The sequence below is a fragment of the Panthera uncia genome, assembly GCF_023721935.1.
Source record: "Panthera uncia isolate 11264 chromosome A3 unlocalized genomic scaffold, Puncia_PCG_1.0 HiC_scaffold_11, whole genome shotgun sequence".
In the NCBI taxonomy this organism is placed as follows: Eukaryota; Metazoa; Chordata; class Mammalia; order Carnivora; family Felidae; genus Panthera; species Panthera uncia.
Genome location: NW_026057578.1, coordinates 59,846,284 through 59,863,206, shown reverse-complemented (window position 1 = coordinate 59,863,206; position 16,923 = coordinate 59,846,284). Strand labels below are relative to the sequence as shown.

Here is a 16,923-nt window from a genome sequence, read left to right as displayed (position 1 = left end):
TGATCATTTTATTAGGGCTGCATAAGTTAACATTACAACAAGCTGAGTGAAGGGAATATTCTCTATTATAATTTGTGAAAATTTTCTGTAAATCCAAAATTATTTCAAAATAAAGTATTTTAAAACATTAAAGGAATAAAAAGTAAGTCAAGTGTCTTCCCTACTTGAAACCCTCAAATGATTTTGTCGTAATTATATCAAAACAGACCCACTGCCTGTTTTTTTTTTTTTTAACGTTTATTTATTTCTGAGACAGAGAGAGACAGAGCATGAGTGGGGGAGGGGCAGAAAGAGAGGGAGACACAGAATCTGAAACAGGCTCCAGGCTCTGAGTTGTCAGCACAGAGCAGGACGCGGGGCTCGAACTCACAGACCACGAGATCATGACCTGAGCCAAAATCGGACACTCAACCAACCGAGCCACCCAGGTGCCCCCCACTGCCTGTTTTTTTTTTTAACATTAAAACATTTTTTTTTAATTTTTAAATATTTATTTATTTTTGAGAGAGAGAAAGAGAGTCAGAGCATGGCCTGGGGAGGGGCAGAGAGAGAAGGAGACACAGAATCTGAAGCAGGGCCCAGGCTCTGAGCTATCAGCACAGAGCCCAAAGTGGGGCTCGAACTTGTGAGATCATGACCTGAGCCAAAGTCAAAGCTTAACCAACTGAGCCACCCAGGCACCTCCCACTGCCGGTTTTCATAAAGTAAAATCTTATTGGAACACAACCCCACCCATTCATTTACATATTGTTTCTGGCGGTTTTTAGGCTACATCAGCAGAATTGAAAAATGTACGGCTTGTAAAACCAAAGATATTTGCCATGTGGCCCTTTACAAAAAAAATCTGTTAGCCCTCTGACTCAGAGTAAAAGCAAAGTTCTTACAACGGCCTGTAGCGTCCTATGTGACCTGGCCCACCCCACTCCTTCTCTGACTACTTCCTACTACTGAACCCTTCACCTTTTCTGCTCTAACCACACAGGTCTCTCCTCACTGTTTCACAAAATGTGCCAAGCAATGTTCTTGCCTTGGGGTCTTTGCACATGCTGTTAGTCAGCTTGGATTGTTCAACTCCCACACCTTCAAATCTTTCCCAAATGTCCTGACCAGTCTAATAAACCATCCCCTGGAAATCCCATACTCCCTTTCCGATTTACTCTTATTCTTCTAGCACTTACTACCATTTAATGTATTATATATTTGTTTTTTAATATGTATTTTTCTATAATGTAAACTTCATTGGGCAGAGGCTTTGTTTTATTCAATGATATGCCTGGTACTTACCAGTATTTTGGTAAATATTTGTTGAACTATGAGCAAATTTTATAGGTTATTATACATGTACAATTTCTTCCTAATTGGCATCTGTATGATTTGTAACAAATGTATAAGTAAACATCTTAAAATATAACTGCTAAAGAAATTATAGGTCAAAAACACTACTGATGCACTAACACAGTAATCTGTAATTTAAAATCAAGAATAGAAACACTAGACAGATAATCAGCAAGTCTACAGAAGACTTGGAACAACACTATGAACCTGACCTAACAGACACTTATGAAACACTCCCCTTGACAATAGCAGAATCCATTCTTTTAAAGCACACATGAAACCCTGTCCAGGATAGACCATCTCCTGGCCCATAAACAAGTACTGATAAATTTAAAAAGCCTGAATTAGAAATCAAACAACAGAAGGAAATTTGGGAAATCTACGAATAGGTAAAAATTAAGCAACACATTTCCAAATAATCCATGGGTCAAACCAGTAATCACAAGGGAATTTAGAAAGTATTTTGGTCTGAATGAAAATAAAACTTAACAAAGTTTATGAGATGCAGCTAATGAGAAATTTACACATTAAAATTGCCTCTACTAGAAAAGTTCTCCAGCCAAAAATGTAAGAATTCACCTTAAAAATCTAGAAAAAAGAGGGGCGCCTGAGTGGCTCAGCTGGCTAAGCGTCTGACTTCAGCTCAGGTCATGATCTCACAGCTCATGAGTTCGAGCCACACGTCAGGCTCTGTGCTGACAGCTCAGAGCCTGGAGCATGCTTTGGATTCTACGTCTCCCTCTCTGTCTGCCCCTCCCCCACTCGTGCTCTGTCTCTGTCTCTCTCTCAAAAAAATAAACATTAAAAAAAAATTGAAGACACTCTAGAAAAAAGAGTAAACCAAACTAAATGCAAACAGAAAGAAAGAAAAATAAAAAATGGAAATTAATGCAACAGGAAAATAAAGAAATGATAAAGTTAACAAAACTAAAAGTGAGTTCTTTGAAAAGATCAAAGAAAAATGTCAACTGAAGAGCATTAGAGTGAGGTCTGTCTACTTTGCCTGATTGCCAGCAAGCCAGGGCTAGAAGACATAAAAAGTCTCAGAGGAGAAGGAAATGGAGAAGGGAAAAGAAGGAAACGGCAGGGGAGGTAGAAGAGTGAGGACAGGAGACTACTGTTTAGTACAACAAACTCCACTGACTACTGGGATTCTTCAGCCATGTGCATTTACAACTAATAAATATTTTTTTGAAGTGCAGAAAAACAAGAAAAGTAGAGAAAAAAAAAATGTCCCTGTGCAATGCTAGATTACACGTTAAGGGGACAATCTATTGTCCAGTGGGTTTCTTTTTTAATCTCTTCCAGTACCTTCCTCATTTTGGTACTTCAATAAGTGTTTGTTCACTGAATACTTAGCATGATATCTGTACTTCTGCCTTTATTAAAAAAGATGGCTAACAGGTAATTTATGAGAGTTTGAGCAAACCTAACTATACAGAGGACTACTGTTTCTGAGGCTACTATACTCCTCCAGTACTTTGGGTGGTAACAAGTTCTGAAGCATTCAGGTAACGAAACTCTGGCTGAAAGCACACTAAACTACCTAACTAGAAAAGACTAAACCACTTATATAGAATTTGCCTATAAAGATAGCATTGACATTATACAGAATTATCAATGAGAAATGGATACAAAACTGCAAACTCGATTTTCAATACTACCAATATTAACAACCAAGCTTCTCAAGCTCAAAAGGAACCCAGCGTGGTTCCGATAATCAGAGGTAGCCTGAAGAACTGCACAGACTAACTATATTTGCAGGAAGCAGCCTGACTCTGTAGCAGCCACAAAGAGAGTCTTTGACTAGAAAGAAGAAAAAAAAAAAAAAAACCCTAGTCTGGAACACTACTCTGCCCCCTCCTCTTCCTATAAACCAGTGGCCTAGGGGAAAAAAAGCCACTTCCTTCTATGATGATTCATAAAAAAGGAACCAGCACAGCAACTGTACAAAAAATGAGAAAAAAAGGAAGAAATTCAACAAAACCTATGAACGAATAAAAAAAAAAAAACTATACTGAGAGCCACAAAACAGAAAAAAATTGTGACCAGATATTTCCCATTAATTTAAAAGAAAAAACACACAGCTGAAGCACTTGTCACCATGAAGCAATACCAGATATTAGAAATGATTGTGAGGATTCTAAAATGTATATGGAAATGCAAAGGACCTAAAATATCTAAATCAATCCTGAAAATAACAAAATTGGAGGACTTAACCCAACCTGATTTCAAAACTTAATTCAAAGCTATAGTAATCGAGAAAGTAAGGTCTTTGCATGAGGATCAACCAACAGGTCAATGGAACAGAACAGAAAAAGAGACCCACACTTATTTGGTCACTGGATTTTCAACAAAGGCACCAAAGCAATCCACCTGGGAAAGGAAAGTGTTTTCAATAACTGGTACTGGAAAAACAAACACCCAACATGAAAAACAATGCAAGTGAATACTTTGTTACACCATAACAAAAATTAACCCAAGATGGATAACAGACCTAAAATAGAAAAGTTAAAACAAAGTTTTCAGAAAATATGATCTTCACAATTTGGGGCTAAGCAAGGATTTTTTAGGTCATAGAGAATAATAATCACAAATGTAGAAGACACTGATAAATTAGATTTCATCAAAATTAAAAACTTCTACTCACCAAGAAAATGTGAAAAACATAAAAAGACTTCCACAGATTGCAAGGAAATACTCACAAAACACCCCTAACTGACAAAGGAATGGTATCCAGTATATATAAAGAATTCGGATAACTCAAAAACAAAATACAAAAAACAACCACACATTTTTTTTAAATGGGCAAATGATTTGAAGAAACTTCCCCAAAGAAGATACATAAATACAATGGATTAATGATGGATAAAGGATGGATAGGTAGAGGTATGATAAATAAAAATACTAAAACCTTAGTAGTACATTGCAGGTGTTATGTATACAGGTGTAACTGTAAAATCCTTTCAACTTTGTTGTATATCTTAAATGCTAATAGAAAGAGCATTCAAAAGTTCTTTCCTTAAGTTAAGATATGATATGATCTTATCTACCTAAAGAGCATATTATGTGCCAGGGAAAAATGATCCACAATGGTTGAAACCAAGACATGTTATAGCAAGATGACTAAGCTTTAAAGACAGAAAAAGAATCATTTGGGCAACTGGCAATATGAGTTTCTTATAGCAAGGAGTAAGAAGTGTGGAAGGTCATCTGGCTAGCCTCAGCAGAAGCACTACTCCCCATTCACCCCAACTCCTCAAAAAAGAAAATGTGACTAAAAGCTTCTATACTTTTGCGAAGAATAAAGACAGAAGATAACATTTTTGACTGCACAGAACCTCAGGGAAAACTGGTTATATAGACCTTTCTTAAGAAATTAGAAAATGAACTTTTTAAAAAAAATTTGTAATTTTTTAAATTTATTTTTGAGACAGAGACAGACACAGCATGAGCAGAGGAGGGGCAGAGAAAGAGGGAGACATAGAATCCAAAGCAGGCTCCAGGTTCTGAGCTGTCAGCACAGAGCCTGACGTGGGGCTCAAACTCACGGACTGTGAGATCATGACCTGAGCTGAAGTCGGAAGCTTAACCGACTGAGCCACCCAGGCACCCCGGAAAATGAACTTTAATCAGTAGATTTAAATAGGTTAGCAATTCAGAAACTACTTTACGTTTACTTAGGATTAAGCAAGTTAAGTAGATATACTGTGAATCACAAGAGCCAAGTTTCCCACTGAGGGGGAAATTAAGAATAAGGAATTGGAAGAGGCTAGAATGAACCCTACAGTACTGCATTGGGATCAAAGGTATCATAACAAACTCATAATTTTTAACATATACAGATAGATGGACATAGGACCTAGATAGATGTACAGGTGTGTATGTATGCATACAAGTATTTCCTAGTTCTGCTCACTGAAAGGATTAGAAGCACTGATCCCTCAGAAGCAATGAGCCTATCTAGAACCCAGGTCTTGGTTTCTAATACTATTCTCCAATTAATAGAACCAGGTTGCTTGGGGACATGGCTGATTCCAGGTTTGGGGTAGGGAAAATACAAGATAAGCCTAGAACATCTTACACTGCTAGAATATAAGGAAAAATGATGGGACATATTGAAAGGACAGAGTAGCCAACTCCAAAGGACAGTCAATGGCCAAAAATGGAACAATTTTAGTAACAAAGTAAAAAATTTATAGTAATATCCACAAGAGCACCCTGATATCAATAATTGACAAAATAAATAAAATTGGACAAAAGGATAGCTTTTCCTTATAGAATTCCAATGAATAAATGTGAAAGGAACTAGAAAGTCACCATTCAGCAAACATAATAATTGTTACAGGCAAGAATCATCAAGGATGATTAGTTGGGAAAAAGTTATGAGGAGAAACAAGATATTTGCAATTATCTCAAGGTATCACTCCAAAAGAAAGCTTCTAAGTACATAAGGAAAAAGAGTATATTTATAGTAGAGAAACCTGTCAGACACCAATTTAATCAAGTGTGATAAGTTAACAATGCTGATAATGAGATATATCAACATCATCTTAATATGACAGTCTGAAAAAGAATACCATATCACTTGTATGGTGTTCTTGCTAAAAGAATGTAAAACCTGAATTTAATCATAAGGAAACATGAGACAATCCCAAACTGATACATATTCCACAATCCCTGCTTCTTTAGAAAATATATTTAGAAAAAATATTTTTTTGTGACTAACATACAGAAATATAAATTGAACCTATATCCAGCTACCTTGATAAATTCCCCTATTATTTCTAATAATTTGTTTATTCTTTTGGGTTTTCTGTGTTATCAGAAAATAATTAAGCTCCACTCAAAGTACAGGATAGGAATATCAAGTGGCTGAGTTCATGTCATAGGCCTGAACTGGTAAAGCAATTATCTAACATTTTTAGTTTCATAACGGGAGAAAAGTTTCCTCCCACCAAAATTCATAAAATAGAGAATTCTCCAAATACTTATATTTCTATTCTTATATAGAACAGGAAAAACAAATTTTGCTAAAATCCAGAGTACAATATAGGAAAATGTTTTGTCAAAAATGGTCATGAGCGGCAGAAATAATATAAATGATAATACAGTACAAGAAAAATTATAAAATATATAATAGGGAGGCATACAGACAACAAATGATCATTAAAATACAAAGGTTATAATTAAAGTAAAAGTAGTAAGTAAAAGTAAACACAAAAATGATATAATCTTAAAATCTAAATATCACACTTGGATCATATCATGGATCCTTCAGAGCAACTGGAATTTATTCCTCTTAACTCCTACAATTCTAGAATAGAGCTAGTGAACTTTCAAACAATACATCAAGAGTCAACTGTTCAAAACTTTGCATGTTCTATAAATGTCTCATCATTTATGCCTAAATGACCCAAAGAGAGAAATCACCAGAGAAGAACAAAGAACAAAGAGCTAGTAACTACTTTTCTGTCTCTCTTCTCCTCCCAGAGGGGCTTAAGGATGATTAAGAAAGAGAAAGGAAGGGGTGCCTGGGTGGCTCAGTCAGTTAAGCGTCTGAATCTCAGTTTTGGCTCAGGTCATGGTCTTACGGTTTTGTGAGTTTGAGCCCTGCCTTGGGCTCTGCGCTGGTAATGTGGAGCCTGCTTGGGATTCTCTCTCTCTCCGCCCCTCCCCTACTCACGCTGTCTCTGTCTCTCTCAAAATAAATAAATAAACTTAAAATAATTTAAAAAAAAAAAGAGGAAGGAAGAGGCAATGTTTCAGGCTAAGGAATAACACAAATAGAACTGAGAACACACTGAGGTCTACATAACAAAATAAGAGTAAAATGACTGGAACACAGAACTATTAATTCCATGATGTAAAGAACCTTTAATAAACACATGGGAAACCTGGAAGAGAAGCAGTTGGAGAAAATCAGATTAACTTAGTTATGGAGAGATTAAAAGTTGCTCATAAAACATTCAACTAATGTTATCAAGTAGGCAGTTGAAAATATGGGCTTAGAAGGATGCTAGAGACATAGTTTAGATCTGGACCATGCAAACTGTAGATCAGGTCACAGCCACAGTATATGCACTTGTTACTAGTGTTAATGAACCACAGGTTACCAGACACTTAGATTAAAACTACTAATCAAGGCAGAATCAAATACAGTGATTAATAATTTTAAATTGCCTAAAAGCAATTCAATGGATTCTATAAATTATTCTGTTCAGAATAGACTTTCTTACAAATAACTGAAATTCTATATAGATACATATACAAATACTGCAATTCAGGAGAGGAGTCTTTGGAGATCAGATTACTGCGGGCACTTAAACTGCAGTCAGCGCACGACACCTCTCCGTGTGTGATCTCATTGCACCTGCAGGCAACACTGTTGAGCTTAAAAGGCTCAATAGCAGAATTCTCATTTTAGAGATGACAAAACAGGATGAAGAGAGAAAAAATGACCTACTCAAGTGGCAGTGACAGAATTCAGGCCCTGAATATGGGTTGTCTGATTCCAAAACCCATGTTATTACATCTGAGTGATGTACACACATCTGTGCCTGAATACGGAATTCTACTTCTAAGTTATAATATTGTGATTTATAATAATACGTATATATTTGGTCTTTGTCCCATTTCTGGCACAGAGCTCTGGAAACCTGGGAATTTCCTAAGTGATGAGAGCAACAAAAGTGTCTTTTGTTATGTTAATGAGATCAGTTTTGGACACACCCCCCAATGAAGGATGGGGGCTGGCTGCCAGGAGAGTCAACCATTGATCAGAGGGTTGAAACTTTCAGTCCTACCCCTCTCCAACCTTTGGGAAGGGGAGAAGAGCTGGAGGTTGAATCAATCATCGATGGCCAATGATTTAATAAATCATTATTTCATAAATCATGTAATGAGGCCTCCATAAAAACCCAAAAGGGGGGCGCCTGAGTGGGTCAGTCAGTTGAGCATCTGACTTCGGCTCAGGTCATGATGTCACCGTTTGTTGGTTCAAGCCCCACGTCAGACTCTGTGCTGACAGCTCAGAGCCCAGAGCCTGTTTGCAATTCTGTGTCTCCCTCTCTCTCTGCCCCTCTCCCGCTTGCACTCTGTGTGTGTCTCTCTCAAAAATCAATAAACATTAAAAACAATTTAAAAAAAAACTAAAAAAAAAAAAAAAAAAGGACAGGGTTGGACACCTTCAATGCTGGTGAATAAAGGAAGGTGCTGGGAGAGTGGCACCCTCAGACAGCATGGAAGCTCCATGCCCCTTCCTACATACATTTCCCCATGCACCTCTTCCATCTGGATGTGCATCTGTAGCCTTTAATGAATTAGCAAACAGTTAAGTGTTGTGCAGAGTTCTGTAAGGCACTCTAACAAGTTAGTTGAACTCAAGAAGGCACAGGGGGGAGTCTTTGGAACCTCCAATCTGTAGTTAGTTGGTCAGAAATACAAGTGACAACCTGGGCTTGCAACTGGCATCAGAAATATGTGCATATGTGGGGGTAGGGGCTGGTTTTGTGGGACTAATCCCTTAACCTAGGAGATCTGATGCTAATTTCAGGTAGATAGCATCAGAATTAGGTTAAATTGTAGGACACCTAGCTGCTGTCACAGAGAATTGCTTGGTGTGGAGGGAAGCTTCCACACATTTGCTGACCAGAAGTGTCAATAAACTGCTTACGTAAAAGTAGAGACACACAGGGAAGAAACACACAGTAGGAAAGAACTGAATTCTTCCCGTATGGAAGAAAAAAACTGAGGTTTTCCTTTATGTAAGTGTATATTTTTTTCTTACATAGTGTTAAGGCTTTTTTCCCTCATTAAAATCAGTACAGGCTCAAAATTTTATAAAATCGTATACAAGAGAAGGTGGCATAGTCCCATAATCCCAACTCTCACGATATCTGCTACTAATCATTTGGAGTATATTCCACAAGATCATTTTCTCTATTCATCTAATTAATGCATATGTAGGAGCTATATAAATGTGTGTATGAGCCTGAATATATTTACACATGTGCAAATGTTTCTATTGGATCAATTTTTAGAAGCAGAATGTTAGGTCACTGAGTATAGCACTTTAAATTTTAATAGCTATTGCCAAATTGCTTTCCAAGGATATTGTACCAATCTCTACCGACATACAGTATGTGATTAACAAATAAAATTTGCATAAATACAAATAGTCAAAAGACACACATAAACCAATACTTAATCCCATTTGTAAGGAAATCCAAATTAAACAAAAGCAGTATATTATTTTTGTCCATCAACTTGGCATAAAAATGTAAAGACTAGTATTACATAACAGAGTGTGAGGACAGGAAAACAGGCTCTCTCACAGATTGCTGGAAGAGGGATAAACTGCTTTCTCCCTTCTGGTGGAACCCTGCTGGTTCAGCTTCTGCAGGGCATTTTGGCCATGTATGAACATTTTAATGTATATAGACTATGACCTGGCAATTCCACATTTATGACTGGATCCCACATCAGTAACTACACACGTGCCCAACAATTTACTTAGGGTAATGCACAGTACAGTCTTTAAAAAAAAGAGCAAATATTTGGAAACAGTCTAAATGTTTATCAATCAGAAAGTAAATCAATTATGTTAAACCATACAATGGAATATTTAGCAGTCATAAAAAAATGATGTTATGATATTTGTTTTAGTAGAAAAATGTCCATGATATGAAAAAATATAGAGAAAAATCCCATTTATATATATGTATACAAGCCACAGGAAAAATATCTTAAAATGTATTTCAGAATATCAATAGTAGTTATATCTACATGGAGGAGTAACAGGTAAATTTTCATTATACATTTCTGTAATAGTTTTAAACAGTATGCATGTGTTCACTTCTACATTAAAGAAAACATTAAGAACATTATCCTTTTAAGGAATTCACTGCTCTTAAAAGATTTATATGTATAATATTATCCTATTCACAACAGATTACTGTTTGTGGATTGTTACTGCAGGAGAGAAGCTAAGGCAAACACCAGTTAGACTTACATTTAACTATGAGAAGGAATATATTATCTAAACTTTATTCATCACATTTTAAAAAGATGTTTATAAAAGCATATTAAAACATTCAATTATGGTTTCAACTCTTATAGATTATATGTGGTAAAAAAAATAATAAGAATTAAATAATTACCTCTCCTATGAAGACTACTATAACACAGTCCAACTTCTCTTCAGGATACAGATTATCAATAAGGGAATGAAGAGTTTCTATGAGGTAAGATTTAACTTCTCTCTTCACTGTGGGAATTCCCATTACTATTGACACTGAAACAAAATAATGATAGTAATTATATAAAAATATTTCACAAGACAGTATAGAATAACACTATATTTCAAAAGTGATTATACCCTCTCAAATTGATAGAAATAACTGAAAAATCAAAATGTACTACTCAATAATTAAGGAATCAAAATAAACCACAAAATAAACTACTTTACAAAGAAAAATAATCAGAGGATATAAAGGGATACCCATAACAGTATAATCCTTTTTACAGGGCTTATCCATAAAATATGTCAAGGTACTGATAAAAATGAAGACATTAAACCTCACATTAAAAACAGTGACTATAAAGTGTAAACAAATATAAATTATACAACTACAAGAAACACTGAACACATCTTAAAAATTAACATCTCAGATACCATGTATACAATGCAATCAGAAGGACACAACATCCCTTCTGTGGTTTTCCTGCCAAAAATGCAAACTTCAACCTAACTATGAAGAAATATCAGACAAATCCACATTAGGGGGATAATCTACAAAATAATTGTCCAGGTACTCTCTGAAGCGTTAAGATCAGCAAAGACAAAGAAAGAACTGTCCAAGATGGCAGAAGACAAAGGAGACATGACAATTAAATGAAATATGGAATCCTGAGTTGGATCCTGGAACAGAAAAAGAAAAACAATGAAAAAAATGACAAAATCTGAATAGGATCTAAGGTGAGTCAATACTATAGCATCAATACAAAGTTCCTGGGTTTGATCATTATATTATGGTTACATAATTCGAACATTTAGGGGAATCAGGTGAGGTATATGAAAACACTGTGTATATTTGTGCAACTTCTTTTAAGTGTAAAATTACATCCAGTTTTACTATAATGCTTGTTTTTCCAATGCAAATTTTTTCCTGAGTGACTAATACATCAGGCAAATATCTGAGCATAATGTGGATTTCACATTTGTTTACATGCAATTTCTCCTCTGGGACAAGCATTCACTAGGTAAACAGAAAACTGCATCCACTTGAAATGAGTTCAAAAAACTGAACTAAGCAATGTAGAAATACATGAATGGTATATACCTCCAACCTCTACCAGCTGCCTCAGTTCACTGCATGCTAAGAACCACACCTATCCACAGCTGGTGTTGAAACTTCCACCAGATTGCATCACCTCTCAAAACCTTCCAAACTGCAACCCTTCTGAAGTACATTTTAACAGGCAAACCTCAAGTATTATTCAAGGTAGAGTACTATATTGATTATAGTACTTTTGTATTAATCATTTAACATGTGTAAAACTGTGCTGTTTTTACTATGTTCTTAGCTTTCTGTATGTGTAATTGACAAAGTTTCTAACTATGATATTAACTTCATTTTTCTTCTTTTATTGCACAATTCAGCATAGCATAAATTTTAGGAATGCATATATTGTGTTACAATAGGACTGTATTTCTCAGAAAGGTTTTTTTGTTTTTTTTTTAAATAACACCTTTGAAAAAGCTTTAGTATCTTGGGGCACCTGGGTGGTTCAGTTGGTTAAGCATCCAAGTCTTGATTTCGGCTCAGGTCATGATCTTGCAGTTCATGGCATCAAACCCCACATCAGGCTTGGCACTGGCAGCGCAGAGCCTGCTTGGGATTCTCTCCCTCCCTGTCTCTCTCTCTCTCTCTCTCTCTGCCTCTCCCCAGGCTCACTTGTGCGCGCATGCTCTCTCTCTCTCTCTCTCAAAATAAATTTTTAAAAAAGCCTTAATATGCTGTTATACAACAGTAGAGATATATTTTACAAATATTAAAAATGCTTAAGTCTTAATAATGAAACAATTTATTGGAAATGCTAGAAAATACTTAGAAGTCATGAAATTCTAAAGTTAGAAGGAAGCTCGAAGATCATAGCTCAATGAATCTACCACCATGATTCTGCAAATAAGAATACTAAGATCCATAATTTGGCTATATACAAAAGAATGAAACTGGAACACTTTGTTACACTATACACAAAAATAAACTCAAAACGGATTAAACACCAAAATGTGGACATGAAACCATAAAAATCCTAGAAGAGAGCATTGGCAATAACTTCTCTGACATTGGCCAGAGCAACATTTTTCTAGCAATGTGTCTCCTGAGGCAAGGGAAACAAAAGCAAAAATTAACTACATCAAAATAAAAAGCTTCTGCACATCAAAGGAAAAACTACCAACAAAACTAAGAGACAACCTACTGAGTGGGAGAAGGTAATTTACAAATAATATGTATGATAAAGGGTTAGTATCCAAAATATATGAAGAATAAACTAAACACCAGAAAAATGAATAATCCAATTAAAAAGTGGGCAAAAGATATGAACAAATATTTCTCCAAAGGGCGCCTGGGTGGCTCAGTCAGTTAAGCATCTGACTTCAGCTCAGGTCATGATCTCAAGGTTTGTGAGTTTAAGTCCTACATTGGGTGAGTTTGAGCCCCACTCCTCTCTCTCCCCCCACCCATCTCTCTCTCTGCCCTTCATGGGATTCTCTCTCTCTCCCCCCATCTCCCTGCCTTTTGCTCATTTGTGCCCTCTCTCTCAAAAAAAGAAAAAAATGTCTCCAAAGGAGACATACAGGTGGCCAACAGGTACATGAAAAGATGCTCAGCATCACTCATCATCAGGGAGATGCAAATCAATACCACAATGAGATAACACCTCATACCTGTTAGAATGGCTAAAATCAACCACAAAAGAAATAGCAGGTGTTAGCGAAGATATGGAGAAAAAAGGAACCCTCATGTACTGTTCATGGAAATGCAAACTGGTACAGCCGCTGCAGAAAACAGTATGGAGATTCCTCAAAAAATTAAAAATAGAACTACCCTATGATCCAGTAATTGGACTATTTGGTATTTACCCAAAGAATATGAAGACACTAATTCAAAAAGATATATGCATCCCTATGTTTATTGCAGCATTATTTACAATAGCCAAATAACAGAAGCATCCCAGTGTCCATAGATTGATGAAAGGATAAAGATGTGGTGTATATTTATACAATGGACTATTACTCAGCCTTAAAAAGAACGCAATCTTGCCATTTGCAACAACATGGAAGGACCTAGAGAATATAATGTTCAGTGAAATAAGTCAGTAAGAGAAAGACAAATACCATATGATTTCACCCATGGGTATAATTTAAGAAATAAAACAAACAAAAAAAGAGATAAACCAAAAACAGATGGTTACCAGAAGGGAGGTGAGTGGGAGAATGAATGAAATAGGTGGTGAGGAATAAAGAGGACATTTACCATGATAAGCACTGAGTAATACATAAAATTGTTGAATCACTATAGTGTATACCTGAAACTAATTTAACACTATATATTAACTATATTGGAATTAAAATTTAAAAAGAAATACCAACCCCCCCCCTCTAAAAAAAAGAATACTAAGATCCAAATGGTTTAAAAGATATCCCCAAAAATCTATGCCACAGTCTTCTCTTCCATTTTGAGATGAAGAGCTTCCAGGAGCTCAAGAGATCTGTCATATTGGGACTTCTGGGAAGTCCCATCTGGGAAGATGGCAGAGTAGGAAGATCCTGAGCTCATGGACACACTGAGACAAAAGCTACATCAGTGCAACTAACTCTGAAAAAGACTCAAAGACTGGCAGAACAGACTTTCCAGTTAATCACAGAGAATGCCACATTGAAAAGCATAGGAGGGGTGGAAACGCACCTAGGAACCAAACCCCAGTAAGACTAACCCCAAACAGAAGGGAAAGGAGCAGAACCCATACCAAGCACCACAGGCATGAACCCACACTGGAGAGACGGGTCCCCATAACATTTGGCTTTGAAAACCAGTGGGGCTTAACTTCCAGAGTTTTTATAATCAAGAGGTACTTAACTCCAGTTTCTTTAAAACCAGGTGGTTTAGCTCCAGGAGAGCTGGAGATCAATAGGAAGCTAAGTCCCCATGCTTAAAGAGCCAGCATAACAACCCTGCAGAGACACTGCAAGGAAGCAGCAGTTTGAAAAGTGCCTAGGGTATCTCAGATTTTGCACTGCAGGGGAAGGAATCTCCAGGAGACTTCTCCCAGAACAGAAGTGCTAGCAAGTGCCATTCTTTTACCCCTGTCTCCCCCATTTTCCCTGCCTACATATCTAGACACTTGCAGGAACCAGCACAAACACTCCCCACTTATCTTGCTAGCACCAAGTGCCCCACCTCTGCCCCACCCACCAAGTGCCCCACCCCTTCAGAGGCACCCCATCCGACCCACCTCACTTAGCAGGCATCCCTCCAAAGCCACTTTTTTTTTTTTAAACGTTTATTATTGAGAGACAGAAACAGAGCATGAACATGGGAGGGGCAGAGAGAGGAGGAGACACAGAATCTGAAGCAGGCTCCAGGCTCTGAGCTGTCAGCACAGAGCCTGATGCAGGGCTCGAACTCACAAACTACGAGATCATGACCTGAGCCAAAGTCGGATGCTTAATTGACTGAGCCACCCAAGGGCCCCTCCACTTCTGCCCCAATGCATCATGCAAGCAACCCTAGCAGGGACCAGAGCCGCTCCAAAGTGACTCCTGCCCTGGAGAGAGGGGGTTATAACCATACAAACTAGTGTGCTCACGGTCCCAGCAGCCAAACCTTATAGCTGACAGTACAGAGATAGTGCCCTGCGGTTCACTGCGACTGTAGTCCCACCACATGGACTTAATGGCAGGCACCTGGTCTGACTGCTGACCTACTACAAAAGCCCACTAAGAGCACAGACACTAAATCCTGTCCAATGTGCCCCAAATAGGTAAAGTGGGCCTTTGCAGTCAAATGGACTGAAGGCAAATGCAGCTCAGTCACACAGTAGGGCCTACACAGCCACATGGGAGATACCCCTGAAGTGCCTGGTTCCGGCAAACAGAGGTTATTGTGCTCCAAGGCACCAGAGGACCTCCTCTTCATAAGGCTACTACTTGCAAGAGCAGGAAGATATAGCTGACTTCTCTAATATGCAGAAACAAACACAGAGTTAGACAAAATGAAGAGACAGAACAATATGGCCCAAATGAAAGAATAGGACAAAATCACAGCAAGAGAGCTAATTGAAATGGAGACAGGCAAATGCCTGATAAAGAATTCAAATTAATGGTCATAAAGATACTCATTGAACTTGAGAAAAGAATGGAGGATCTCAGTAAGACCCTCAACAAAGTTACAGAAAATATAAAAAAGAACCAGTCAGAGATAAAAAATTCAATATCTGAAATACAAAATACACTAGAGTAAATCAGTAGCAGAATTAAGAAGGTAAAACCAAGCAGTGATCTGGAAGAGAGAGTAATGGAAAACATCCAAGCTGAACATGAAAAAGAAAATAAGAAAAATAAAAAATGAGAATAGGTTCAGAGAACTCAACGATATCATCAAGTGTAGTAACATTCACATTACAGGGATCCCAGAAGGAGAGGGAAGGTGAAGAAAAGTTATTTGAAGAAATAATCACTCAAAATGTCCCTAATCTAGGGAAGGAATCAGACATCCAGACCCAGGAGGCACAGAGAGCCCCCAACAAAATTTACACAAGGAGTTCCACACCAAGACACATAATAATTAAAATGACAAAAAGGAGTGATAAAGGGAGAATTTTAATAGCAGCAAGAGAAAACCATTCTATATAAGGGAAACCATATAAGTCTATCAGCTGATTTTAAAACAAACTCCTCAAGGCAGAAGGGAGTGGCATGATATATTCAAAATCCTGAAAGGATAAAATATGTAATCAAGAAATCTCTACTCAGCAAGGCAATCATTCAGAACAGAAAAAGAGATAATGAGTTTCCCAGATAAACAAAAGTTAAAGGAGTTCATCACCACTAAACCTGCCTTACAAAAAAAATGTTAAAGGTAATTCTTTGAGTAGTAAGAAAAGGCCATTAAGTGTAAGAAAATTATGAAAGGAAAAAAGTTTCACAGGTAAATACAAAAATATAATAAAAGCAGTAGATAATCACTAATAAAACCGTATGAAGGTTAAAGCACAAAAGCAGTAAAATTAATTATAACTATAAAAATCAGTCAAGAGAGTAATAGAATAAAAGTATGTATGACATCACATACATAATATGTAAGAATGGGGTAGCAAAAATTCAGTGCTTTTAAAATGGGTCCAAAAACTTAACCATCAATTTACTATAGACTGACATCCACATGAGATGTTCTAAATGAACCTAATGGTAACAAATAAAAAACCTATCACACACACACACACACACACACACACACACACACACACACACGAGAGAGAGAGAGAGAGAGAGAGAGAGAGAGAGAGAGAGAGAGAGAG

The 16,923-nt window shown here is 37.0% G+C and overlaps 1 protein-coding gene across 4 annotated transcripts in view; it reads right to left on the bottom strand.

Moving 5' to 3' along the window:
- Positions 1–16,923, bottom strand: part of MGAT4A (alpha-1,3-mannosyl-glycoprotein 4-beta-N-acetylglucosaminyltransferase A) — a 115,531-nt gene that overhangs the window by 38,049 nt on the left and 60,559 nt on the right. For all 4 annotated transcript variants that reach the window (XR_007462169.1, XM_049651390.1, XM_049651392.1 and 1 more), the window contains exon 5: positions 10,497–10,630. Coding sequence is in view for 3 of the 4 variants with exons in the window: in XM_049651390.1 (XP_049507347.1) it covers positions 10,497–10,630 (134 nt within the window). In the remaining variant the exon portion in view is untranslated. The remainder of the gene's footprint in view (positions 1–10,496; positions 10,631–16,923) is intronic.